This window comes from Cornus florida, unplaced genomic scaffold (genome assembly GCF_030987335.1).
Source record: "Cornus florida cultivar Cherokee Brave unplaced genomic scaffold, ASM3098733v1 CherokeeBrave_3.0.0_Hap2_Chr07, whole genome shotgun sequence".
Taxonomy (NCBI): domain Eukaryota; kingdom Viridiplantae; phylum Streptophyta; class Magnoliopsida; order Cornales; family Cornaceae; genus Cornus; species Cornus florida.
Window position 1 is genome coordinate 79,751,859 of NW_026775577.1, and position 26,447 is coordinate 79,778,305.

The 26,447-nt window shown below is 40.9% G+C and overlaps 1 protein-coding gene across 1 annotated transcript in view; it reads right to left on the reverse strand.

The window, feature by feature from the left end:
• Positions 1-26,447, reverse strand: part of LOC132267333 (callose synthase 5) — a 62,724-nt gene that overhangs the window by 21,589 nt on the left and 14,688 nt on the right. The window contains exons 13-18 of the mRNA XM_059768480.1: positions 11,118-11,452; positions 9,988-10,040; positions 9,815-9,875; positions 9,626-9,707; positions 9,485-9,534; positions 9,271-9,357 (exon numbers count right to left, since the gene is read on the reverse strand). Of these exons, the coding sequence (XP_059624463.1) occupies positions 9,271-9,357; positions 9,485-9,534; positions 9,626-9,707; positions 9,815-9,875; positions 9,988-10,040; positions 11,118-11,452 (668 nt within the window). The remainder of the gene's footprint in view (positions 1-9,270; positions 9,358-9,484; positions 9,535-9,625; positions 9,708-9,814; positions 9,876-9,987; positions 10,041-11,117; positions 11,453-26,447) is intronic.

The following is a 26,447-nucleotide window of genomic DNA, read 5'->3' on the forward strand; positions in this document are numbered from 1 at the left end:
ATTAAATCTTCAATAGTCTTCGATGAATATTATTGGATGCAAATGAATTTTTATCAAACTCCATGCAGATGGTTCATTAAAATACTATATAGCCCATTTAGTTGCAAAAGGCCACAATCAGCAAGAAGGTATTGATTTTACAGCTTTTAGTCCTGCTATCAAACCAACTACTATTCGAACTCCCATTTCTTGTGTCATTTCTCAGAATTGGGTTCTAAAATACTCGATGTGCACAATGCATTTTTCACGAAAACCTTAAAAAAGATGTCAGCATGAGTCAACCTCCAGGGTTTTTTGGTCCACAATATCCAAACTGTGTCTGAAAATTACAAAAAGCTCTTTATAGCTTCAAAACGGGCCCTGCGTTCATGGTTTCATAGACTAAGTTCCTTCTTGATTTCATATGCCTTTGTGAGATTGAAAATACCTCCTTATCTATTTCTTAGGCATCCTTACCTATTTTCTTGTTTATGTTGATGAAATTCTCATCACAAAAAAAAATATATATATATATATATATAAGCACATATATTACAACTCATCAAGACCCTTACATTTATTGGCATTGAAGCTAATCACCATTCCGAAGGATTTGCTTCATTCTCAGTGCAGATATATTCTAGACATCTTATATTGTTCAAAAATCCACTAGTCCAAAGCTGTTTTTACTCCGGTGGCCACCTCAACCAAGCTATCCAAGGATATTGGTACACAACTCCAAGATTACATTATCAAAAGTATAGTCGGTGCTATACAGTATCTCACACTCACACGACCCAATATTGCCTTTGCTATCAATAAGGAAATGCCAATTTATGCACTGCGCAATTACAGACCATTGGAGTTCTGTGAAGAGGATCCTGAATTACATTAAGTCGACCATATCTTTTGGTCTATTGATACAGTCCAAATCACTTCAGCTGGGCTGGATGTCCAAATCACTTCAACTGGGCTGGATGTCCAAATCACCTCAGCTTTCTCTGATGCCGACTGGGCTAGATGTCCAGATGATCGCAAAATTCACTTGGCTAGAGTCAATATTAAACAAATTAGGTATGCCACAGCAGCGCTCCACCCATATTATGGTGTGACAATATCTGTACCACATATATGACATCTTGTTGGAGCAGCGGAAGCGCACGAATAAGAAAGATTCAAAGAAAGCCAACAAAGCAATCACACACAAACACAAGATATACATGGTTCAGCCAAAACCGGCCTACGTCCATGGATGAGAAGAGAATCCACTATGCTTCATAGAAATACTACAATAATAGAGTAACAACACCATATACATGCCTTTTTACCATGTACCACTCCACGAGCCTAATCCCTCGCTATCAGTGTCACCAGTGTTTTTCTTACTTTATCAACCCCATAAACTACCTCTACCCATCAACTCTCTCATGAGATTATATCTCTCTCATTCTCATAAGTCTCAACCCAAAGCCTATGTATCTATTTATAGAGTTCCAAAACCAATTCCTTGTTGGACAAGGATTACAATTTCTTATAGGTCAAGACTTGCCAAATAAGAAATTAACTAATAGAATACAACTCTAAAATAGAATCCTAATTAGAATAGGAATTTGAGACACAATTTCCAACAATCTCCACCTTGGCTCAAATTCCATCTAGCCAATCATCGCTTTCCATGGCATTGATCATAATAGTTCTTTTGCAGCTTCAATCTTGACGATACTCCTGCAAAACTCCGATTGTCCATGTTATACGTTGCTCGATCGATCAAACCTCCAAGGCTCCACCTTGACTACTTGAACTCCATGCCATATAACCAAGCCAATTGACTCCACCTCCAACTGAAGCCCGTTGCAGCAAATGTTGAGACTTCTTGTGTTTTCTGAATCTCTTTCACCTTTAGCTCTAATACCAATTTGTTTGGCAGCGGAAGTGCGCGAATAAGAAAGATTCAAAGAAAACCAATAAAGCAATCACACACAAACACAAGATATACATGGTTCAGCCAAAACCGGCCTACGTCCATTGATGAAAAGAGATTCAACTATGATTCGTAGAGATATTATAACAATAGAGTACCAACACCACATACATGTCTTTTCACCATGTACCACTCCACGAGCCTATCTCCTTGCTACCAGTGTCATTGGTGTTTTTCCTACTCTACCAACCCGCATACTACCTCTACCCATCAACTCCCTCATGAGGCTACATCTCTCTCAATCTCATAATTCTCAACCCAAAGCCTATGTATCTATTTATAGAGTTCCAAACATAATTCCTTGTAGGACAAGGATTACAATTCCTTAGAGCCAAGACTTGCCAAAATAAGAAATTATCTAATAGAATACACTCTAAAATAGAAACATAATTAGAATAGGAATTTGAGACACAATTTCCAACACATCTAACTCCGTGTTTCATGCACTCACCAAGCATATCGAAATTAATCATTTTGTGCAAGATAAAGTCACAAATAAAAAACTTGATGTCCAAGTCACTTCCACAAAAGATAATATTTGCAGATATTCTCACCAAAAGTTTGTCTACACCGAAATTTGAACTTCTGCATGACAAACTTAATGTCCAAACTATACAGTTAAGTTTGAGGGGGCATGCAAAGAAGTAATGGTGGTAGATCCTCGCAGCAAATCAATCCTCAAAGGTGGGTCAGCTAATGATTCTGGAATCCAAATTTTGACTTTAGATTTACCCATGTGAATAATCAATGTATACAGGTCCTTAATACATGCAATCATCTACAATATCAAACATTTATAGGTCCTTGATTCATGCACTCAATACGGGAAATCTAACCAAAGTACTGTCTATAAATAATACCCCATATCTCCTCACATGTGGGAGGCATTCTAAGTATCTTCTTGACTATTGTGTCTTTTGTTAACACTAACCGGCTATCATATCAATGTCATGTGGCTGACTTGTATAACCCTAATAATGCCAATAGATCTTGAATCATTTCTTTTGCAGCACTAAAAAGAAAAGAAAATATATGCCATTGGATGAAATATGAACATTAACCATAGTGTGCATGTTATATCACCGAGATGAGACCAAACCACTTTGATTGTTTTCCATTTTTTCTTTGTTCTATTTTTTGAATGAGAGAGAGAGAGAGATTCAACTTTTTTGGGCATAATGAGGGTAAAAAGCCTTACAAGCTTTAATTATTTTAACCATTCCTTAACAATGATAGTTATACACCAACATAATATAGTATAATATAGATTCAGTCTCCTTTTCCAAAGATGTGGTTTTGACAAGAAGAGGAAAATGAGAAATAAACTGTGTCGGCTAATGTTTCAAAAATCAATCTTGTTAAGCTACTATATGTAGAAACTAGAGAGAGAGAGAGAGAGAGAGAGAAAACAATGGAGGCGCTGTACCTTTTCCCTTTTGTTGTCAATCTCATAAGCCTTAATACATAAAGGGCTTATATAAAAGAGGAATAGTTACCTATTAACACAATAACCTCACATATTATAGAGAATTATAGAATACCCCCAACTATATATATAATTACATTCTAACACTCCCCCTCAAGCTAGAGAATATATATCATATAATCCTAGCTTGGTACAAATAATCTTCAATCTTTGATGACCTAGAGCTTTAAAAAACATATCAACTAGTTGGTCTTCAGACCTCACAAATGGAGTAATGATATTCCCAGTCAGTATCTTCTCTCGAATGAAGTGACAATCAACTTCAATATGTTTGGTCCTCTCATGGAACACAGGATTGGATGCAATATGAATAGCTGCTTGGTTATCACAGAACAATGGAATAGGATATTTGATTGTCAACCCAAGTTCCTCCAAAAAATGTTGTATCCATGTCAACTCACTAGTGGCATGAGCCATTGCCCTGTACTCAGCTTCAGCACTAGACCGAGCTACCACTGTTTGTTTCTTACTTCTCCATGTAACAAGATTCCCTCCTACAAATGTGTAAAAACCTGTAGTAGACCTCTTATTTGAGGGGGATCCAGCCCAGTCAACGTCTGTAAAACCTTCGACACTGAGATGACCATTCGATTTGTATAGCAACCCAAATCCTGGAGCTTGTTTGAGGTATCGAATAATTCATAGGAGAGCATTCCAATGTGGTACTCTAGGAGCTCCCATGAACTGACTTGCGACACTAATTGCATATGAAATATCAGGTCGGGTGATAGTGAGATAAATTAATTTCCCAACTAAACGTCGATATCTACCAGGCTCGTCAAACATATCACCCTCATCAGACAATAGTTTTGTATTTGGATCCATAGGAGTATCAGCGGGAAAACCACCCAACATACCTGTTTCTTTTAACAAGTCCAACACATATTTTCTTTGAAACAAACTTATACCTTTCTTGGATCTAGCAACTTCAATACCCAAGAAATATCTAAGTTGACCCAGGTCCTTAAGTGTGAAACCAATTTTACAGAAACAATTTCAACTTAACAATGCCTTCAGAATCATTGCCTGTAATCACAATATCGTCCACATACACCACAAGAAGAATGAAGCCAGCATTGGTGTGCTGGTGCAATACCGAGTGATCAGTCTGGCATCTCTTAAGACCAAATGCTAATGCAACCTCAGGGAATTTTCCAAACCAAGCCCTTGGAGATTGTTTTAATCGATATAAGACCTTCCTAAGACGACAACCAGTATGGTGATACTCCCCCTGAGCAACAAACCCAGTTGGTTGCTCCATATAAACTTCTTCATTTAAGTCACCACGTAAGAAGGCATTTTTCACATCTAATTGAAACAACGGCCACTTACAATTGGCAGCAATGGAGATGAGGACTCGGATAAAAAAGATCTTAGCAACAGGAGAAAATGTCTCATCATAATCAATACCATAGGTCTGAGTGTACCCTTTTGCCACAAGACGAGCCTTCAACCGTTCAATAGACCCATCATGACGGTATTTAACAGTGTAGACCCACTTACAACCAACCGTTTTGGATCTCGGTGGTAAGGAAACAAGATCCCATGTCCGATTACGGTGAAGCGCATCCATTTCATCTACCATGGCTTAGTGCCAATCCGAATTAGAGAGAGCAGCCTGCAATGTCTTGGGAACAAAAGTAGCTGATACTTTGGATAAAAAACATGAGAAAGAGGATGAAACATTACTGTAAGAGACAAAGTTAGAAATGGGATGTGCAGTAACACATGATCAGGGAGCCTTACGAAGAGCAATAGGAAATTCATCAGGTATAGTAGGTGGTGTCGGATCCAATGACTCCAAAGAAGATCATAGTTGTTAAAAGAGCCGAAGGCGCGCGCCCGAGGCGCAGGGCACCTACTAGCGCAAGTCATGCGCCTGAAAGGGACTAAGGCGCGGCCCTTTGCACAAACGCGCGCCTTTACGGTAGAGGCGCAAGGCGCCAAGCGCACCAAAGGCGCGCCTTCTTTAACCTCGTCTTTTTATTTGTTATTTGTTATTTTTTTATTATTTGTTATTTGTTTATTATTTGTTATGTGTTTATTGTTACTGTTTTGGACAACTTTACAAAATGAAAAACAATAAAATAAAAGGAAAAGCAAAAGGAAAGTGACTTCAAGCAAAGAGAAAGACAGAGGGCTAGGGCTTGCGATCTGCTGAGTGCTGACTGCTGACTGCTGACTGCTCTCTCACGAATCCAGGTAAGTTCTCTCCTTCTTCTCTCTTCTTCTTCTCTCCTTCAGCAAATCTCCTTCTTTTCTCTCTCTTTTTTTCTCTCTCTTCTTTTCTCTCTTCTTCTTCTTCTTCTTCTTCTTCTTCTTTTCTCTCTCTTCTTTTCTCTCTTTTTCTTCTTCTCTCTTCTTTGGCAGAATTATTCTCTCTTCTTTTCTCTCTCTTTCTTCTTCTTCTTCTTCTTCTTCTTCTTCTTCTTCTTCGGCAGAACTTATTTAAGTTTGGCATTTAAAATTTAATTTTCCAAAACTTACAGATTTTTTAATCAAAGTAGTGTTTTGGTTTCAATTTTCATTTAATCCTTTATCTCCTTTGTGATCAATTTGAATCTAATTTCATTGGTCTTTTTTCTGATTATGAAGATCTCAGCCTTGCTAGGATTGCTATTTATATAATTGTTGTGTTCCAAGTGTATAGATATTATATATAGTACGATAAAATCATAAAAACAGTACTGATGAACAATAAGGAAAATTACAAAGATTTTTTTTTTTTAATTTGAAATGTTAATATTGCTTTGAAATTGAAATCTGGTTTTGCTAATTGACATGAAATCTAGTTTTGCTAATTGAAATCAAGTTTATTTTGCTAATTGAAATCTGGTTTATTTTGTTACAACACCTTTATGTTGAATATTGAACTTAAGTAATTGATTTAGTTTACTTTTGCATCTTTATATATACTATTGCATCATTATTGGGTGGTTTTTTTTTTTTTTTTTTTTTTTTTTCCATTGTGCACCTTGCTTTAGTCGGGCGCGCGCCTCGCCTTGCGCCTCAGGCTCAAGGAGGCCTTTGCGCTTTTGTGCGCCTTGAGTCTTTAACAACTATGAAGAAGATGGAGGGAGTGAACTAGGCAGTCGGGAGCGCCGAGTATAAACCCGCAATGGGACAACAGAGCGTGGAGGATTGTAGCAACGATACAATCTGGGTGCAAGAATACCCAAGGAAAACACACTTAGTGGCACGAGAGTCGAGTTTGTCAAGACCGGGTCCAAGGCTATGGACATAACAAACACACCCAAAGACCCGAGGAGGAAGATTAAACGACGCCGAATCGGGAAATAAGACAGAATGAGGAGATTTCCCTTGTAACACCGACAAGAGCATCCGATTAATAAGATGATAGGCCGTAAGAACAGCATCACTCCAAAATCGTTTGGGAACTTGCATATGGAATACAAGGGCACGACACACTTCCAAGAGACGACGATTTTTACGTTCAGCGACTCCATTTTGTTGAGGAGTATAAGTGTAAGATGATTGATGAATGATGCCCTTAGCTTGAAAATAAGTCGTAAAAGGGTCCGAGAAATATTCTTTGGCATTGCCAGGACGTAAAACTTTAATGGAACACCCAAATTGGGTTTTCATTTGTTTTCAAAATATTTGAAAAATAGAGAATAACTCAAAACGATTTTTCATTAAAAACAACCAAGTCATACGAGAATTAGCGTCCACAAATGTCACAAAATAACGAAATCCATTAATAAAAATATGTTTGATTGGTCCTCATACATCTGAATGAACCAATTCAAAAGGATTAGCAACACAATTATGAACTCTAGGTTTGAAGGACACACAACAATGCTTACTAAGCTGACATGCTTCACAAGACAATGACTCAACACGACTAAGACCGGGGACTTGACGTTGCAAAATGGATAATGATGGGTGGCCAAGACAACAGTGCCACTGGAAGGAAGACAAGGACGACTGAAGAGCCGTGGGAGATGGGTCAAAATCAAGGTAATACAAGCCACCAACTTCATGTCCCGTACCAATCTTCTTCTTCGTCATGAGATCCTGAAAAATACAACATGTGGGATAAAATGTAACGGAGTAATGAAGAGATTTAGTAATTTTACTAATAGACAGCAAATTAAAAGGAAATTGAAGAACATATAAGACAGAGGAGAGAGACAAAGAAGATGTGAGATGAGTGGTTCCTAAACCCGAAACTTTATTGGATAAGCCATTAGCAAGAGTAACATTTTGAGATGAAGGAGCAAAATGGAAATCAGATAAGAGATGATAGCTACCAATCAAGTGATCAGATGCTCCAGAGTCAAGACTCCAGGGATTCAAACGAGAGGACAAGAGACATGCAGGCGCACTACCGAATTGGGCAAATGAAACCATGGACGATGGGGTAGAAGTCCGTTGTTGAGACATAAGCTGAGCACCCCCTTGTTCCCATAAAGCGAAATCGGCGTCACCATCTTTAGGTTTATCTGAGCACCCCCTTGTTCCCATAAAGCGAAATCGGCGTCACCATCTTTAGGTTTATCCTTAACTAAATGGGTGCCAAAGCCTTTGGCTTTCAAGAAAATGGCGACTGACTTGGCCCATAAGACATAATTCTTGCTATTGAGCTTTACTGAAGTCATGGGAAAATTGAGAGAAGCAGAGGAAGAGAGCAAGTCTGTGGTGGCTATACCGAACCAGGAACCCAGAAGAGGAGAAGAGGAGAAGAGAAACTGACCAAAAAAAAATTATCAAACCTGAAGAAGACAGGCCTGAATCTAGATTCAGGCCGAATCTGTAGGCGGGTATTCGGGCCGAAGCTGTAGGCAGGTACTCGGGCCGAATCTAGGTAACCAAGTTTTATACGGATCCGGTGTAGTTGGACACTCGGTCAGAATAGGATAAACTGGGTTTGGACAACACAAGCCAGTGGCCAAACACCCCACAACGACTTCGTCTTCTTTACCGAGCTCTGCAACTCCCAGCCAGAAAAGAAAAACACTGACCAACGAACCGATTCACAAGAAGCGAGCAATTCTGCAACTCAACGGGTGATGGCGAAGACTACAAATCAACCGCCAACCACAAATCAGGCACGGATGGCAAGCTGTAAAGAAGAGAAAAGAGGTCGCGATCACGACTCTGCCGACGAAGACAAACTGGCGAAAGAACCAATGAAGCTTCACGGATGGAAGCTTTGTAACTCGCCAAGCAAATTCGCAAATGGGACCCTATAGCCTCTGCAACTCTCCAAGCAATCACACTCACAATGGCGGATTGTCTGATACCATGTAGAAACTAAAGAGAGAGATAGAGAAAACAATGGAGGCGCTGTGCCTTTTTCCCTTTTGTTGTCAATCTCATGAGCCCTAATACATAAGGGGCTTAAACGTCACATATTATAGAGAATTACAGAATACCCCAACTATAAATATAATTACATTCTAACATTATAAAAGAATAGCCTAACATGATACGCTTCAATGGAAAATAATTTTCAAAGAAAAAAAAAATTAGGTACCTGTTCTACAAGCAAGATATGATACAACTCCTTATAATTATTTAAAAAAGATTCTCTGAAAAATCTAGATGTAGGATAGGAACAAAAAATTTGTGATCCAAAGATAGAACTGCAAGTTAATAAACATGAATTGATCAAAGTATAGCTATTCTTGTATATATTCTTGAATATAACCTCACAATTTTATTTCTCAAGCCAAACATAGTTGCAAATAAGAACAACAAACTGTGTAGACAACTCACTTTTTATGAAGTACATTAGTACATGACCACATAAGGTGAGGGAGAATGATGAAAATTTAAATTGAAAGATAAAAGAAATTACCTCTCCTAGATGATCAAAGGCCCCAATAACGCCACCACAGAGAGTTGAAAATATAGCGTACCAAATTTGAGTATCCAAAAAATAAAGCTGCAACAAAACTTGTAAAGTCATACAAGAAACTTTCCCATGAACAAACTATTACCTGAACACCTTGAGATGAGAAAACTAATATATATTTAAATGAAATAAGGAAATGGATATTAGTAAGACACACCAAGATTATCGGTGCCCAGAGTGAAGCAATTGCTCCATAGTGGTGTTTAGCTGCGTAGAAATGTAGACCAAACAATTTTTACTTGAAACTAAAATGTTGAGAAGAAGAGCATTAAAAGAAAGACAGAGAGTAGATGGATACCGTCTGGGAAAAATTCATGCCAAGTATATTGAACACGCTTAATATTCATTACATCTCTTGTTGGCTTGACTAGAGGTTTTATCTGGAAAATGTAGACAACGAGATTGAGTTATAAGAATGATAAAATAAAAGATTTCTCAACTACCATCTTATCAAAAGTCTAAAAAGGAAAAAAGATGTGGCAACTACCGTAAAAAAAAAGCTAAATGCTAACTTGCAACACACAAGTACCACCCAAAAGAGAGTGTACCTGAAATTGTTGAAGGTCCAACGGTAAAAAGCTTCAATTAGTTAAACAAATTAAAGTTTATAGCAGTATAAAATTTGAGTATAACATAAATTGCATTACTCACTAAACTCACTTTACAAGTGAAAATTGACTCTCATGCATTCCTCTTCCGACATAAATTCTGGGCTGTAGAGAAGTGAAAACATTAATTCAGAAGATAAAACATTTATTTATAGCTTCAGTATTTGAAAGTCAAATGAAAGAGATTTCAAAACCGTGCAGCACTTCTAATTTTAAAATTGATTGTTATTTAATGACTAGCCGTTTTTAAGAGCAAGGCAGAAGAAATTGGTGTTCATTAATGACTATAGAGGTTTTTAAGTTATGTTGGGATGATAACCATGAGAAAGCGTCCCTGTACAATTGGTATGAAAAAAAAATTATTATTGTAGAATTAAAGTGATATGAACCTTGAATAACTGATGTGGAAATTCTTGAACTGTTCAAGGAAGTACTTAGAAATTTATCTCATGCATCTTTGAGAGACACCAAACCTTGATGCCTGAACCACATCCGATCCCTGAATTTAAGCTCTTTCTCTGAAAGTGTCTTAAAGCATATGTCAGTTCAAGACATCTGTTTAAGGTCCCAACTGAAGCTTATTTGGAATTACAAACTTGAGTTTCTTTTTTATAGACTAATATTACAACGAATTTTACCTAGCAAATATTAATCCTGAAGGACCACCAAATTTAATGACACAATGGGAGATTTGCAGATAGATCATATAAAGTACCATATTGAAATCACTACAATCTATGGCCAATAATTGATGAATATTGTTGAAATAAAACCAGATATAATATAAGTATACTGTTGAACAAATTAATATTAAGTTTCTAAGAGAAATTCAAGTATTATAAACAATGATATAAACAGATTTTACGAAAAAGAAAGCTCTTTTCCTGCAACAGTAATATAAGTTCAGCACCTAGTAATATCTTTGTGTATGTTTATATGAGCAAGTGGAATTTATAATTGAGATGAAAATCAGTATATCAGAAATACAAAAATTAAATCAGTAATACTTGTTAATATGCCATGCACTAGAAAGTACGGAAGTTTTTGAAATGTGACAATTGAAATTTAGGTCACATTTTCAATCACATAAATCATGCTACAAACACTTCCCACCAGTTAATCAAATGAACTTGAATGGAACGTGCATTAGCATAGAAGAGAAAAAGAGTGCAACAAAATTACCTGTGACCACCAAAGAAGAAACCTTATGATATGCCAGTCTGAGTTCTCAATCCAACGACGGAGCATTGGGAAAACAAATAAAACTGCTGCCAGTAAATTCGGAAGCAAATATAAAGCCACAACTGTGATGTATAATGGGGGAACACCATTCACTTGATTAAGGAATGACATCACATCTTTAAGTTTGTCAGGAGCAAACTGGTTGCTACGCATGTAACATAGTGGAAGAACGATGACCCATACAAGACTAACAACTATCTTGAGAATGTTTCTCATCACATCAGTGAACTTCCATCTATGATAGCTCGGAAAGTTCAAAAGAAGGTCCAAAATACCTAATATCAGTATAAAGAAAGAAATAAAATTAATAATAACCATGTCTTAATGCATAAAACTCCATGTACAAAATTGAAAATGAAGACCAACGAATCATGCAGAATTTTCATGTCTGCCAAATCAACAAGAAATCTCTGCAACTAAATACACCACACATTTTGACAACAGTCTTTAAATTCCAAGTACAACATAAGATAGGAGAACGAAGATTTGGGAGTAAGAGATTCATTCTATTAGAAGAACCTATAAAACACACCATTGGTATATATGGTGTGATGCAGTCAATGATTTTATCAACTTTGTGATTTTTGGAAACTTGACATATTCTGTTTTTCTGGAAACTGTCCATGTTCTGATTTTTGGAAACTTGCTGATTTTAAGTAATTTCAGATTTTTATTATTTTTCCTTTATTGTAATAAAGCCAATTATAGTAGGATTGCTAGGAGACTCTATATAAAGGGTGGCTAGGGTATTGGAAAGAGCGGCGATGAATAATATTCTTAATAGAATTGCAGCAACGATTATTTGCTTGTCTTTTTCTACTTGTTCTAGCATTCCTTTCCTTCTTCATTTATTTTTCTCTTGCTTTAGACAACAATTGTTTGCCCTCTCTTGATAAGGCGGCATCAGTTTGGTATCAGAGCATAGCAAGGACAGAGCCAGGATTTCAAATCAGGGGGCACGGTGCAACATATATATGTATATATTGTTGTCAGGGGCTTATTTGTTATTAATTATATAATGTTGGGACTTATGTGTAATTTCTGAAACTTGTTATTATAAATAGAATGTGGTGGAAGGATGAAAGTATTCTTTCATTCTTTCTCTCTTTCCCAATCTCTTTCTCTTTTTCTCTCATCCGCTTTCTTCCCTTTTTCTTCTTCTTCTTCATCACTTACTTTTGATTTTTTTTTTTTCTTAGAGCATGTGTATCGGCCCCACAATACACGCACTATTCAAGTCAGGAGTGCGGTTCGAAAGCGAGACCTCAAGGACTTATCTCCACTTACTCTTGATTTGATTATATCTTAAAGTCAACATGGTATCAGAGCATGGTTTGTAAAGCTACAGGGGTGTAGTTGAAACCTTAGGGCAAGTTTATGTAAACCCTAGTGGGTGTGAAGGGTTTTGAAGAAATTCCAAGATGGGATTTGTTTGGACCTAATTTTTATCTATTGTAGTCTCGATTGGTGTCTTTTTTGTGTTCACGGGGTTCTGCAACAACGGCTTTTTCTTCGTCGTTCGCGATTCGGGTATGGTCTACTTTGTTGCTTTCTAGGGTTTGTGTGGTGACTGTGTGGTCGTTTTTTTATGCATCTTAGAAGACAGTAATCTTTCTAGTTGAAGTTTGTGTGTTAGAGAGGTGGTTCTCTACATATTTTGTTCTTTTTGTTTCTAAGGATTGTATACCCAGAAACTGTTTGATAAAATGTCTGGCTCAGAGGTGACTTCAAAAGAAGCCGGGTCTTCTCTTAGTCTGACTCCAATATTGGGAGGTAGTAATGATCACCATCTTGGCCTTTGTATTTCGACAGTTAGGCTGGATGAAACGAACTATATGAAGTGGGCTCAATCTGCTCATATGCATATCACTGGTCATAGGATGATCAACTATATCGAAGGGACTGTCACGTATCCCTCCAAGAGCGATCCTGAATTCAAAGAGTGGAGTGCAAATAATGCACTAGTTATGACGTGGTTGTTGCAGTCAATGCAGCCATAGATAAGCAAAGGGTTTCCGTTTGTTAAAACAGCTAAAGAGCTATGGATGGCTGTGGAAGAGACGTATTCCTCGGTTGGTAATTTTGTAAAATTGTATGAACTCTAACAACAGATTTCAAGATACAAGCCCAATCCTCTAAAAGGAGGGAAACGGGATGACAAGAGCAAGTTGAGGTGTGATCAGGGCGTACGCGCCACACTAGGGAAACATGATGGAATCTACATGGTCGCCCTACTCCAGCTCATGCTCATGTGAATGCTAGGCCAAAGACTCCATTTAGGGGGTTATCTATTGCACATACTGCGGAGCGTGAGACTGCTTCTACTGGTCGTGCCTCATCAGGGCCACCGAGTTCTTTGTCCGGGGCTGAAGATGCAAGAAATTCATTCTCCTTTCTCTCTCTAGAATTCTTACACTCCAATCAAAAAATCCCCTTCTTATCCACCCGTAATGGTCTATTTATAGACCATTACAAATATTCTAACTAATTGATTACATAGGGCTCCTATTCAAGGGTTTTCTTCCTTTTGGGCCTGACTTTCCAATGGGCTTGATCTTCTTCAGTGGATCCTCCAAGCTCGGCCCATTCCATGGTGCTTTTGCATGGGCCATACTTCAATTGTTTGACTCGATCCCATGCCAGCGAGCCATAACCGGCCCATGCCACTTATTGCATCCTCAACTGCCCCCATAATTACTCCCTATTGATTAGGGGGTAATTATTAGAGGCTGCTAATCATGACCTGACGACTGGAGAAGATCGCGTGGGAGAATGGACAGTTAGATTTGGGAGTCGACGTTTCGAGATTCAAAAAACTCCTCGCTTTCCTAACTCCTCGGCCCTCGGGCCCACCTTGTCTTTATAAGCCTCATAGATGTTCCATCAATTCTCTTTACCATCTCCATCTCACTTTTTGTTGTTCGAATCTTCTCCAGCGATTTCTTGCAAAAGATCCTCCTTCCAACGACCTTGCAGTACTCTTTGCCGTTCTCACTTTCTAAGGTTAGTTTCATTTGCATTTTTCTTTCGGAAAACCTCTTTCTCTTCCTTAAAATCTTCATTCATTCTCACCATGACTGTAAATCTAGATGTTCTTCGCATGAAACTTCACCTCCCTGACGATATACAAATTAGAAATTGCCCTAGAGAGGTCAATATTAGAACCGGTGCTGGCCTTCTTCCCGGCGAGGTTCTGTTTTCACACCTTCATCTTAACCTCCTTAAGTTCCCTTTACATCCCTTCTTTTGCTACGTTTTCAACAAACTGAAACTTTCCTCTTTGCAAGTAAACCCAAATTTCCTTACGATTTTGTCTGTTATGCTACTTCTGATCCGTGACAGAGGTCTAGATCTGGACCTCATAGATCTTCTCCTCTGTTACAAGGTTAGCAAGATCAGAACTGATGAACCGTTTTACCACTTTTTCCCCATTGAGAAGAGGTCCATCTGCATAGATAAAATCAAATCCGAGAAGGGTTGGAGGAAAAATATAATTGGGGTTAGGGGAGCCTGGTTTCCTCCAGCTGCGGAGGATTTCCCTATCCCGAGCGCTTTTGGAGAGCGCTCTGTCTCTTCTTACAAGAAATACAAAACCCATAAGAGTGACTGTCCTTGCGAGATTTGCATTCCCCGTTTTTGTACTTTCTTGTGCCGTTCCTTAGGCATTCCTTGTGATGATTTGAGCTACGGTGTGTGCAGGGATAGGGATAACTACCTGAAGCAGTACGTTCTGACCAACGTTCCCTCCTGCTCAGACCTCCTCACTTCAGACAACCTCCTTGCTCTCTCAGCCCTCGGCAAGACAATGAGTCAACTCCAGATCCCTTCCTTTGGCAGGAGGAAAACTGCCCCCAAGCCTATTATCACCCCTGCAGCAAATTCTTCACCAGCTTCAGCATCTTCCTCTGCTACCCTTTCTGATACCACTCCTTCCACCGATCCGATCGTGACAGCTACTGACCCAATCTCCAACACAGCGACCGTCAGTCCAAACGTAACCCCCTCTGTCAACAATCTTGCCGGCTCTACTACTGCTTCCGCACGGGAAAAGGCAAGAGGAAAAAGGCACCAGCCTGATAGTGCCCTTAGCCTCGATGATGTTCCTTTGTCACAGAGGGTTAGGCCCTCTGGGCCGAATGTGCTACCTCTAGCAAGGCCTCCTCAGACTAGGCCCCCTACCCCTTCTGGGCATGCCTCTGCCTAAGGAACGGCACCATGGAACCCTCACTTCATTCGAACAGACGGGTCGTCTGTAAAACCGAATGAGACCATGTTCAAGGATGGTCAGACCGCTATGGCATACTACAGGAGCATGTGGACTCCCAAGGACATTGAGGTAGCCAAGGGTCTGTCTCAGAAGGAAGTGTTCAGCCGATTTCCCTTATCTGCCATGGAGGTAACTTCTGCCTCTTAGTCAATAAATCTTTATACAGTCTTTACACTTAGTTTCTTCTAACCATCTGCTCGGCTTAACCAGTTGTCCTGTATATCTCTACAGACCCTGTACGGGATGATGGCTATGCAAAAGCAGGTTGAGCTTGTGAACGCCAAGGTTCGTACGTTCTCTGACAGCCTTAATGCAGTGAACAAGGAGAACGATGCTTTGGCTGCTCAGAAAACCGGGTTGATGGTTCAGCTTGGTAAGGTTGAAAAGGAGAGGGACTCGCTGAGGAAGGAGACCGACTCTCTTCAAGATGAGAGGAATGCATTGCAGCTCGAGAAGAGCGTCTGGCATACCGAGCAGGAATCCCTTAAGGCTGAAAAAGAAGAACTGCTACGCCTTCTGAGTGATGAGCAATCCGCTCGGATGGCCTTTGAGAAAAGGGCTTTGGACGAGCGCAATGCTTTACTCGACACCATTAGTAGGGTAAATGGTGGTATGCTAGCTTTGCATGCTCGGTTTTCCAGAGTTGGGGCCCTCAGATATGCTCAGGGGTTCCGAGAAGGTTATGCCGATCGTGTTCCGGGTGAGGGTCAAACTGGTTCTACCCCTGATGATGTTGACAGGGAGCTGGAGATTAACCCTCCGGGTATTTATGCCGATCCAAACTCCACCGCTGCTGAGGGCATATTTGATGAGTGCCAAGAGATTGCTTCTTCCCGGATCACTCCTACTCCTTCTGCTGCTCTGACTTTGGACATTCTTCCTCTGTCCACCGTGACTCCATCTGTTACTGCTGCTGAAGATAACCCTCAGCGGAATGATTCTTCTAACGCTATTGAGGGTAGGACTCAGCAGAACGATTCTGTCATTCAGCTCGACTCTCCTCCCCGTGAGGATGGTGACACCAACAATGATGAGGAGACCGTCCAGCACCATCAAGAGGCAAACGCTTCTTAGTTAGAACCTTTTTGATTTATTGACTTTCCTTCTTTTGTATTTTTGCCATCTGTATACCTCATCGTTTTTGTAACTCTTTAAACTTTATTATTAATGAGATGGCCTACTTCTGATCAAACTCTTTCTGTAAATTCTTTGGTTTAATGATCTGATCTGGTTCTTCCCTGTATGTCAGTGGTTGGCTTTCAGCTAGTGTGTCACAGCAAAAGTAGTTTTTTGTGCAAGTTTTTGGCGTTCGGCTCATGGTGCCGAAGGCCACTTACTTTGCTAAGCGATTGGCGCTCGGCCAAAACGCCACTTACCTTTTTTTTTTTTGGCAAGTTTTTTTGCTTTCGGCTCATAGTGCCAGCTGCCACTTACTTTGCTGAGTGGTTGACGCTCGGCTAAAATGCCACTTGCCACTTTCACTCTTTTATTTCTTTTGGCAAGTTTTTGGCTTTCGGCTCATAGTGCCAGTTGCCACTTACTTTGCTTAGGTGCTTAGCGCTCGGCTAGAATACCACTTGCCACTTGGCTTTTTATTTCTTAGCAAGTGTTTGGCGTTCGGCTCATAGTGTCAGCTGCCACTTACTTTGCTTAAGTGCTTGGCGCTCGGCTAGAATGCCACTTGCCACTTGGCTTTGCTATTTTTACTTAATCAACCTCTTAAAGAGGAATACTATTTTTATAAATCTCATAAACTTGTACATTCGCCTGTATTCAATTGAAAATTCAATATTGAAATTCAACTTTTTATTGATAATACCTCTTCAGAGAAGTAGCATTCCAAGACTTGTTAACCAACTTTTCGGCCATGGTCTCAAAGGTATATGCCCCCTTTCCTATGGCTTCTGCAATTCTGTATGGACCTTCCCATGGTGGCATCATCTTTTTGACTATCCCCACCTTCCTTTTCAGAACCAGATCACCCGTTGTAAAGTCTCTGTGCTTTACTTTTTTGTTATGACTATTCGCAAGCGTCTGCTGGTAGGATGCGAGCCTTACCGCCGCTGCATCTCTTTTTTCCTCTAACAAATCGAGGTTAAACCTCAACATACTGTCATTATGCTCTCGGTTCCATGCCAAGCTTCGAACAGTCGGAACCAAGTGCTCGACCGGTATAACTGCCTCGGTACCATGCGCCATGGTGAATGGGCTTTCTCCGGTCGGTCGCCTTGGGGTCGTTCTGTAAGCCCATAGGACGTTCGGCAGTTCATCTAACCATTGTCCTTTCTTTTCTTCAAGCTTCTTCTTGATACAAGCAAAGATTGTTCTATTTGTGATTTCCGCCTGTCCATTGGCCTGGGGGTGACTTACTGCCACCAGCTTTTGATTAATTCCATATTCCTCCAACAACCCTCTTACTTGCTTACTGTCAAGGTTGGTCCCATTATCCATGACGATTGACCTCGGAACACCAAACCGGCAAATAATATTACTCCAAATGAACCGTCTCACATGAGTTTGAGTAACGCTCGAGTACGGCTCTGCTTCCACCCACTTAGTAAAGTAATCTGTAGCCAGCAGCACATACTTGTTCTGAGCTCTTGCAGTTAGTAAAGGACCAACCACATCCATCCCCCACTGTGCGAAAGGCCATGGTGTGGCCATTATGTGCAAGTCCTCAGGTGGTTGGTGAATCAGTGGTCCGAACCTTTGGCACTTATCGCACCTTCTGGACAATTCTTCCGCATCTCGCGACATGTTCGGCCAGAAGTACCCTTGTGTCATTGCTTTGTACGCTAAAGACCTCCCCCCTGAGTGGTTTCCACATACACCTTCATGAATAGCTCGTAGTATCTGCTGAGCCTCTGTAGGGGTGACGCACTTTAGTTACGGTCCGGAAAAAGATCTTCTGTACAACTGGTTATGCACTATGGCGTACTTTGCAGCATTCGATTTGATTTTCCTAGCCCCATCTCTTTGCTCAGGCAGAGTACCATCCCGTATGTAAGTTATGATCGGATCAATCCAGCTTGGCTCATATGGAATAACATTCACTTGCCAAGGATCTGAGCCCGAAGGTTCTTTGAAAATGGATGGCTGGTTTAATATTCCTACTGGAATCACCCTTGCCAATGTTTCTCCAGAACCCAAGGCACTATATGCTAGCCGATCGGCATCTTCGTTATGCTCCCTTGGAATTTGAATGAATTCAATTTTTTCAAAGTTTTTGGCCTCCCGCATAACAACAGAATGATATGCTTCCATTGTTTCATCCTTGGTTTCATACTCGCCATTCACCTGCCGAACAATTAACTGCGAGTCACTAAAAACAGTCAAATTCCTGACCTTCAGCTCCTTGGCAAGCGTAATTCCTGCCAGCAGTGCTTCATACTCCGCCTCATTGTTCGTGGCTCCGAATTCAAGCCGAAGCGCTTAACTTAAGGATGTACCTTCAGCGTCTGTAGTTTGATCCCAATGCTTGCACCCATCTGATTTGAGGATTCATCAACAAAGAATTTCCATAAGCAACCACGAAGGTCTTCCTCCATGTCCTCTGAATCACATTCTAGTAAAAAATCTGACATCGCTTGCCCTTTAACTGCTGTTCTAGGTTCGTATGTGATATCAAATGAGCTTAACTCTATGGCCCACTTCGTCATTCTTCCTGGGAGATCTGGTTTGTGCAGGATTATTCTGATAGGGAAAGTGGTTAGAACGATGATAGGATGGGATTCAAAATAATGCCTAAGCTTTCTTTTCGCATGCACTAGCGAGAGTATCACCCGCTCTGCCTTTGAATAACGCTTTTCGGCCTCAGTCATTGTCTTGCTAACGTAGAATACTGGATATTGCTTCCCTTCTGCATAGCGGATCAAAACACCACTTGTCGCGATGCTGGATACTTCAAGATATAAAAATAGCTTTTCGCCCGATTCTGGAGCTGACAGGACCGGAAGGTTCTGCATATACTTTTTCAGAGCAGTTAACGCTAGGCGCTGTTCATCCCCCCAAACTTGCCTGCCATGGCTTCGTATTGTGTCAAAAAATGGTTTGCAGCGATCTGACAATTTGGAAATGAACTGGCTACAGCGATCTGTCCTGTAAGTGTTTGCACTTCTTTGACTGTCGTTGGCTCGGCATTCTTAGTCAGAGCTTCTGCTTGGGCAGGGTTTGCCTCGATGCCTCTAAGATTAACCACGTGCCCCCAGGAATTGGCCAGAACTTACACCGAATGAGCACTTGGTTGGATTGAGCTTCATTCCATACTGCCTCAACACATCAAATACGTCTCATAGATGTTTCACATGGTCAACTTTCTTCTTACTTTTTACCACCATACATCAATGTAAGCTTCCACGGTCTTCCCTATTTGTCCCTTAAAAATTTTGCTAACAAGTCTTTGGTAAGTTGCTCCGGCGTTCTTCAGTCCAAATGGCATGACTTTATAGCAATACGTCCCGCGTTCGGTAACGAAAGAAGTTTTTTCTTCATCAGCAGGGTCCATGGGGATCTGATTATAACCTGAATAAGCATCTAAAAAGGTCAAACGTTCATATCCAGTAGTTGCATCCACCATTTGAGCAATCTTTGGCAACGGGAAGCTATCCTTCGGACAGGCTTTGTTTAAATTGGTGAAATCAATGCACACTCGCCATTTCCCATTCTTCTTCTGCACAACGACAACATTTGATAACTAGTCAGGATAGTACACTTCTCTTACAAACCTCGCATCAAGCAGCCTGTCAACCTCCTCGGCAATGATCCGGTTGCGCTCGGGAGCAAACCGTCGCTGCTTCTGCTTTACAGGTTTTGCATTGGGATTAACGTTCAAGGAGTGACAAGATACAGAAGGATCGATCCCTGGCATGTCTAGGTGACTCCATGCAAATACATCTGCGTTTTGAGACAAGAAATTAACTAACTCCTGCTTCTCCTCCTCAGCGAGTCGTTCCCCCACTCTGGTTGTTCGTTCCGGTCGGAACTGATCGATCTGCACATCAACCAGGGGTTCTTTAGTCAAGTCCACGGGCTCCTCCTCCCCATTCTGCTTAGAGGGAGGCTCCTGTAATTGCTATCTCGGACTTGCTGAACGAATGGGAGCTTTCCCTTTTCCGGCATGCTTCAGCGTTACTAAATAACATTCTTTAGCTGCAACCTAGTCCCCATGAATGTCAATCACTTTGGTCCCGTCTGGCCCCAGGCATCTCATTACCTGATGCAGAGTGGAAGGAACACCTTGAACTCTGTGGATCCACCCTCTGCCCATCAGAAGATTGTAAGAGAGATGAATTTCAACAACCACAAAGGTTTCCATCAGAACCCTCTCGGCAGCATGTACCGCTACCTCCACTATACCGACGGGCTCCACTCGTTTTCCATCAAACCCTAGTAGAGGATTCCCGGTGGATTTTAGCCGATCCTGCTTGATCTCGAGCCTATCAAATGTATCCCTTGGCATGATGTTCGCACTACTTCCAGGATCAATCAGAACTCTGCGCACCAAGCATTTGGCCACTGTCAAACTTACGACCAACGGGTCCTTATGAGGGATCTGAACACGCAATAGATCTGTTCCGTCAAACTTTATCTGCGTTGATGCGCTCTGTTGGTGCAGAGTGTTTACACTGCCTATCCTTCTCTTCATCTGTGCCTGGCGAAGGCGTGTTCGAAGCAGTTCATCTGACTCTTCAGCAGGCTCAGGCCGACCGTGAATTGCATTGATTATTCGGACTGGTTGCGTGTTGTGAGAATTCGACTTCTGATTCCTCTTCACGTGCTCCATTGGTCGGTTCTGTTCCATCGCTGGGCCTTGAATATAACTTGCGAACTCTCCTCTGGCTATCAGCATCTCTACCTGTCTCCTTAGGTTCCTACATTCGTTAGTCTGATGGCCAAAGTCAGAATGAAATGCACAGTGCTTAGACTGATCCCTCTGTTCGAGGGGTTATCTGATTGGTAAAGGAGGTCGAAACTTATCTTTATTTTCTTGGTACAGTCTTGCTAAGGTAACTTTCAATGGAGTAACCAGCTCTTCCTCTCTGGGCTTCTTCTCAGATTTCCACGAGGAGCGCTGCGGCTGAACCTGCTTTTGTTTGATCTTTGCTTTGGTCTTTTCCTCCGTGGATATGATGGATGTCTTCCGAGCGTTTGCTGCCTCTTTTTCTTCCAAGCGCACAAATCCATCGGCTCTTTCATTAAGTTCATCCATAGTTTTTGTCGTGTTCACCACCAAGCTTGTGTGGAATGGGGTGCCACGAGTCATGGCCAGTATAAATGCTTGAACTGCCGTTGAAGGGTGACATTCAATCACCATGCTCTTGGTAAGGTTAAACCTGGTTAGGAAAGCTTGGAGACGCTCATCATCATGCTGCTTCATTGTGAATAGGCTCGAAATGTCCTTCGCTGGACGCTTATTTCCATAATATTAGCTTATGAACCGATCACACAAGCTTCGGAAACTATCCACTGAGCCCCTCGGCAGGTTCTTGAACCAATTGAGAGCTGGTCCAGCTAGACTCGTAGGAAAGCACTTGCACATCAAAGAGTCATTATCAGTGTTCAGAGCCATTTTCAACTGGATGTGATACACATGATCGATCGGATCGGTCATTCCGTCGAACAGAATGAAAACGGGCATGGAAAATTTCCTCAGACTCGGAGCATTCAGAATCTCATCGGTGAACGGTGAATCAATCGTTCGAGCTGCTGAACAGAGTGCTTCATTTTCCCTCTGGAACCCCGCGGTTGCTCTCTGGTCTACAGATCTCCTCTCTGAGCTGTGATAGTCCGCCATGGAAGGCCGATAAGATCGAATGATCTGTCCTCAACAAAATCTCTGCGACATGGAGGCATAGCTTTGTGACGATCCAACTCTATTGCTTCACCTCGGCTGAGCGTTTCTTGATGTGGATCAAAAGTCATTGGTTCGTTTCGCCTGATCTACTCACGCTGTGGATCCACGTGAGTTAATCCTTCACGATCATCAATACGACGAAGGTTTGGCGGCAAACCGTTTGGCCGGATTTCCTCGCGGTGAGGATCTATCAGATTATTTCCGACCTCCTCGCCGTGATGTGCCGCATCGGTACGTGTACCTTCTTCTCCTACCGGGAGCAGTCGCGGAATTACTGGAGCTTCTTGGCGCTGCATTTCAGTCCTTAGATCCGCATTTTCTCTGCGAAGAGCTTCGATCATGCTCATCAACTCATCAAGTTTCACCTGCTGGACGTTCTCTACTGTATTGGAGTTCTCACCCCCTATCATGATTTCGGATCGAAGCAAAGGCATGAATTACGAACTCCGAAACAGATCTGAGCGTCACCGATGCAAATTCCGTTAGATCTAGGCTCAACTTCACCGAATCGTGGTCACCGTTTGCTAGATCTGAGCTTTTCTAGCTTTGAACTCACCAGATCTGACTGCAATTGAACAAATCACAGTTGTGTCATTCCGAAGCAAATGCCTCAGAATCGACAATAAGTAAGAATTCTCTCTGAACAAACTACAATCTCACTGATCTGGATTCAACTTCCAGAAATCAATCTGTGTGCTCACAAACTTGATTGAACTAACATGATACTGATCAGGCTCGAATCGATCTTCTTCGTCGTTCCCACAGACGGCGCCAATTGAAGATGCAAGAAATTCATTCTCTTTTCTCTCTCTAGAATTCTTACACTTCAATCAAAAAATCCCCTTCTTATCCACCCGTAATGGTTTATTTATAGACCATTACAAATATTCTAACTAACTGATTACATAGGGCTCCTATTCAAGGGTTTTCTTCCTTTTGGGCCTGACTTTCCAATGGGCTTGATCTTCTTCAGTGGATCCTCCAAGCTCGGCCCATTCCATGGTGCTTTTGCATGGGCCATACTTCAATTGTTTGACCCGATCCCATGCCAGTGAGCTATAACCGGCCCATGCCACTTATTGCATCCTCAGGGGCTGAACTTGATGTTCTCCGACATCTACTAGCACAACATTCCTCCATTTCCACCTCTAACTTCGCTCAGAGGTACCTCTCATTCGGCACATCATGTTTCCACATTATCTGGTGGGCCACCCTGGATCATTGATTCAGGAGCCACTGATCACGTGACTGGTATGGCATCTGATTTTTCTTCGTACAGTTTATGTTCTGGTAAGGATAAGGTTAAAGTGGCTGATGGCACCTTCACCTCCATTGCGGGGAAGGGCACTGTTTCTTTCTCTCCTAATCTTACCTTATCCTCTGTTCTTCATGTCCCAAAGTTTACCAATAAGCTCCTTTCTATCAGTCACATTACAAAAGGCTTGAATTGTAGTGTAACCTTTTTTCCATCTCACTGTGTGTTTCAGGACTTGGACACGGGGAAGACGATTGGGGTGGACATGAGGACAATGGCTTGTATTTACTGAACGCTAGGCCAACTTCTCATTATGTTGCAAATCAATCTAGTGTTAGGAATAGTAATGTCAATAAAGATCTGCTAATGCGATGGCATAATAGACTAGGTCATTTACCTCTTCCTGTTTTGAAGCATGTGCTTCCCCAGTTTGCTCCTGTTGAATCTTTTGAGTTAAATTGTGAAACATGCGTTCTTGCCAAACAATGTCGTGTTTCTTATCCTACCAATATTCATAAAAGTATAGCTCCTTTGCAACTTGTTCATTCTGATGTGTGGGGTCCTGAATCTACTACTTCGTTACTTGGTTTTCGTTACTTTGTTGTGTTTGTTGATGACTTTAGTCGATATACTTGACTTTATCTTATGAAAACCAAAGATGAAGTCCATTCCATATTTAAAATCTTTCATAGGATGGTATGTACTCAGTTTGGATGTCCCCCTCAAAATCCTTCGATCTGATAATGGAGGAGAGTTTATGTATAGTGGTCTTGCCTCCTTTTTTTACTGATAACGAGATTGTCCATCAAACCTCTTGTGTCGATACACCATAACAGAACGGTGTAGCTGAAAGAAAACGCCGTCATATTACGGAGGTAACCCGTTCTCTTCTAATTGGGATGGGAGTACCTAAAAGTTTTTGGGCTGATGCAACCTTAACAGCTAGATACCTTATCAATCACATGAATTCTAAGGTTCTTGGCTATCAATCCCCCTTCTCTGTCTTACACCATGACATTGCCTTGTTTACTGCCCCTTCGAAAGTGTTTGGCTGTGTTTGTTATATTCACATTCATCATCGCAAGGACAAAATGGACCATAAGGCAATCCGATGCGTCTTTCTTGGATACTCCGCCACTCAAAAAGTTATCGGTGTTATAACCCTGCCACTAGTCGTCGTTTTATCTCCATGGATGTTACATTCTTTGAGTCTGTTCCTTTTTTGTCCACTGCTCGGGACTCTGTACAGGGGTAGACTACTATACAGGTAGAGAATTCGTTGTCCATTCGGAGGGAATGCCCCCTTCCTTTGCATGTTCCCATTCAGGGGGAGCTTCTTACTGAGGTGCATATGTCTAGTCCTCATAACACTCATGATTTGCAGCACGGAAAGCAGCCAATTGTCTATACTAGGAGGGCAAAACAAGTTATTGACTCAACCCAGGACTAAGAAGTCTCCCTCAATCCAAGTAATTCCTTAGTTGACATTGATACTCCTGATTCTTTTCCTAATAACATTCCTATTGATCTTGGTGTCCCTATTGCCGATCATAAAGGCGTTCGTAGTTGTACAAAACGTCCCATATCTCAGTTTGTATCCTATGATGCTTTTTCTCCAACATATCATGCCTTCACTTCGTGATCTCCTCTGTATCTGTTCCTTCTAGTGTTTCGGATGTTCGGTCAAACTCCATAGAAGAAAGCTATGCTTGAAGAAATGAAGGCCCTTGAGAAGAATGGTACTTGAGATATTGTTCCATTACCTAGGGGTAAGAAACCAGTAGGCTGCAAATGGGTCTACCGTAGAAATCCAATATAGAAGAAAGAGAAAAGAAATATGTAAAAGGTTTGAATGAGATTTATAATGTGCAAAGGCTTGAATGATATCAATCACTCATTCACAACTCTAGTATTTGTAGATAAAATAAGAGCACATGCCCATATTACAAGAAAATAAACTAAATCAAATCTAAATCAAATCTCTGCTAATATGGTAAGTCATTCCATAAATCGTGGCTATCATATATGCTAACCCTTCCCCTCAAGTTGGTGTGTGGATATTTGAATCGCCCAACTTGGACAACGCATCTTCAAACACGGTCTTGCTAGCACCCTTCTTCAGAATCTACAAGTTTGCAGAGTGCAAATCTGACTAGATTAAAAATGGCGATCAATTTTCCAAAAACGTCTCCTCAGACAATAAACAATTAATAATGTCTCCTCAGACCGTAAACAACCAATCACGTCTCCTCAAACCATAAACAACCAACAATGTCTCCTGAGACCGTAAACAAACAACAATATGTCTCCTTAGACCGTAAACAACCAACAATGTCACCTTAGATCATTCCCCTTCACATGTTTAAAACATGTAGATGAAAGAATCAACAATGTCTCCTTAGACCATTCCCCTTTATACATATGTTTAAACAATGTAGAAGAAAGAATCAACAATGTCTCCTCAGACCATAAAAAAGAAACAACTATGTCTCCTTAGACCACAAAAAAGAAACAACTATGTCTCCTCAGACTGTTTTTGAATGGGTGGGTGCCGAACTTGCAATGCCCTCATTGCAGTCGGACCACCCTGGCTCTGATACCAAGTAGAAATACAATATAAAAGAAAGAGAAGAGAAATATGTAAAAGGTTTGAATGAGATTTACAATATGCAAAGGCTTGAATGATATCAATCACTCATTCACAGCTCTAGTATTTATAGATAAAATAAGAGCACATGCTCATATTACAAGAAAAGAAACTAAATCAAATCTAAATCAAATCTCTGTTAATATGGTAAGTCATTCCATAAAACATGACTATCATATATGCTAACATATGCATAATCAAATCTATGCTAATATGGTAAGTCATTTCATAAATCATGGCTATCATAT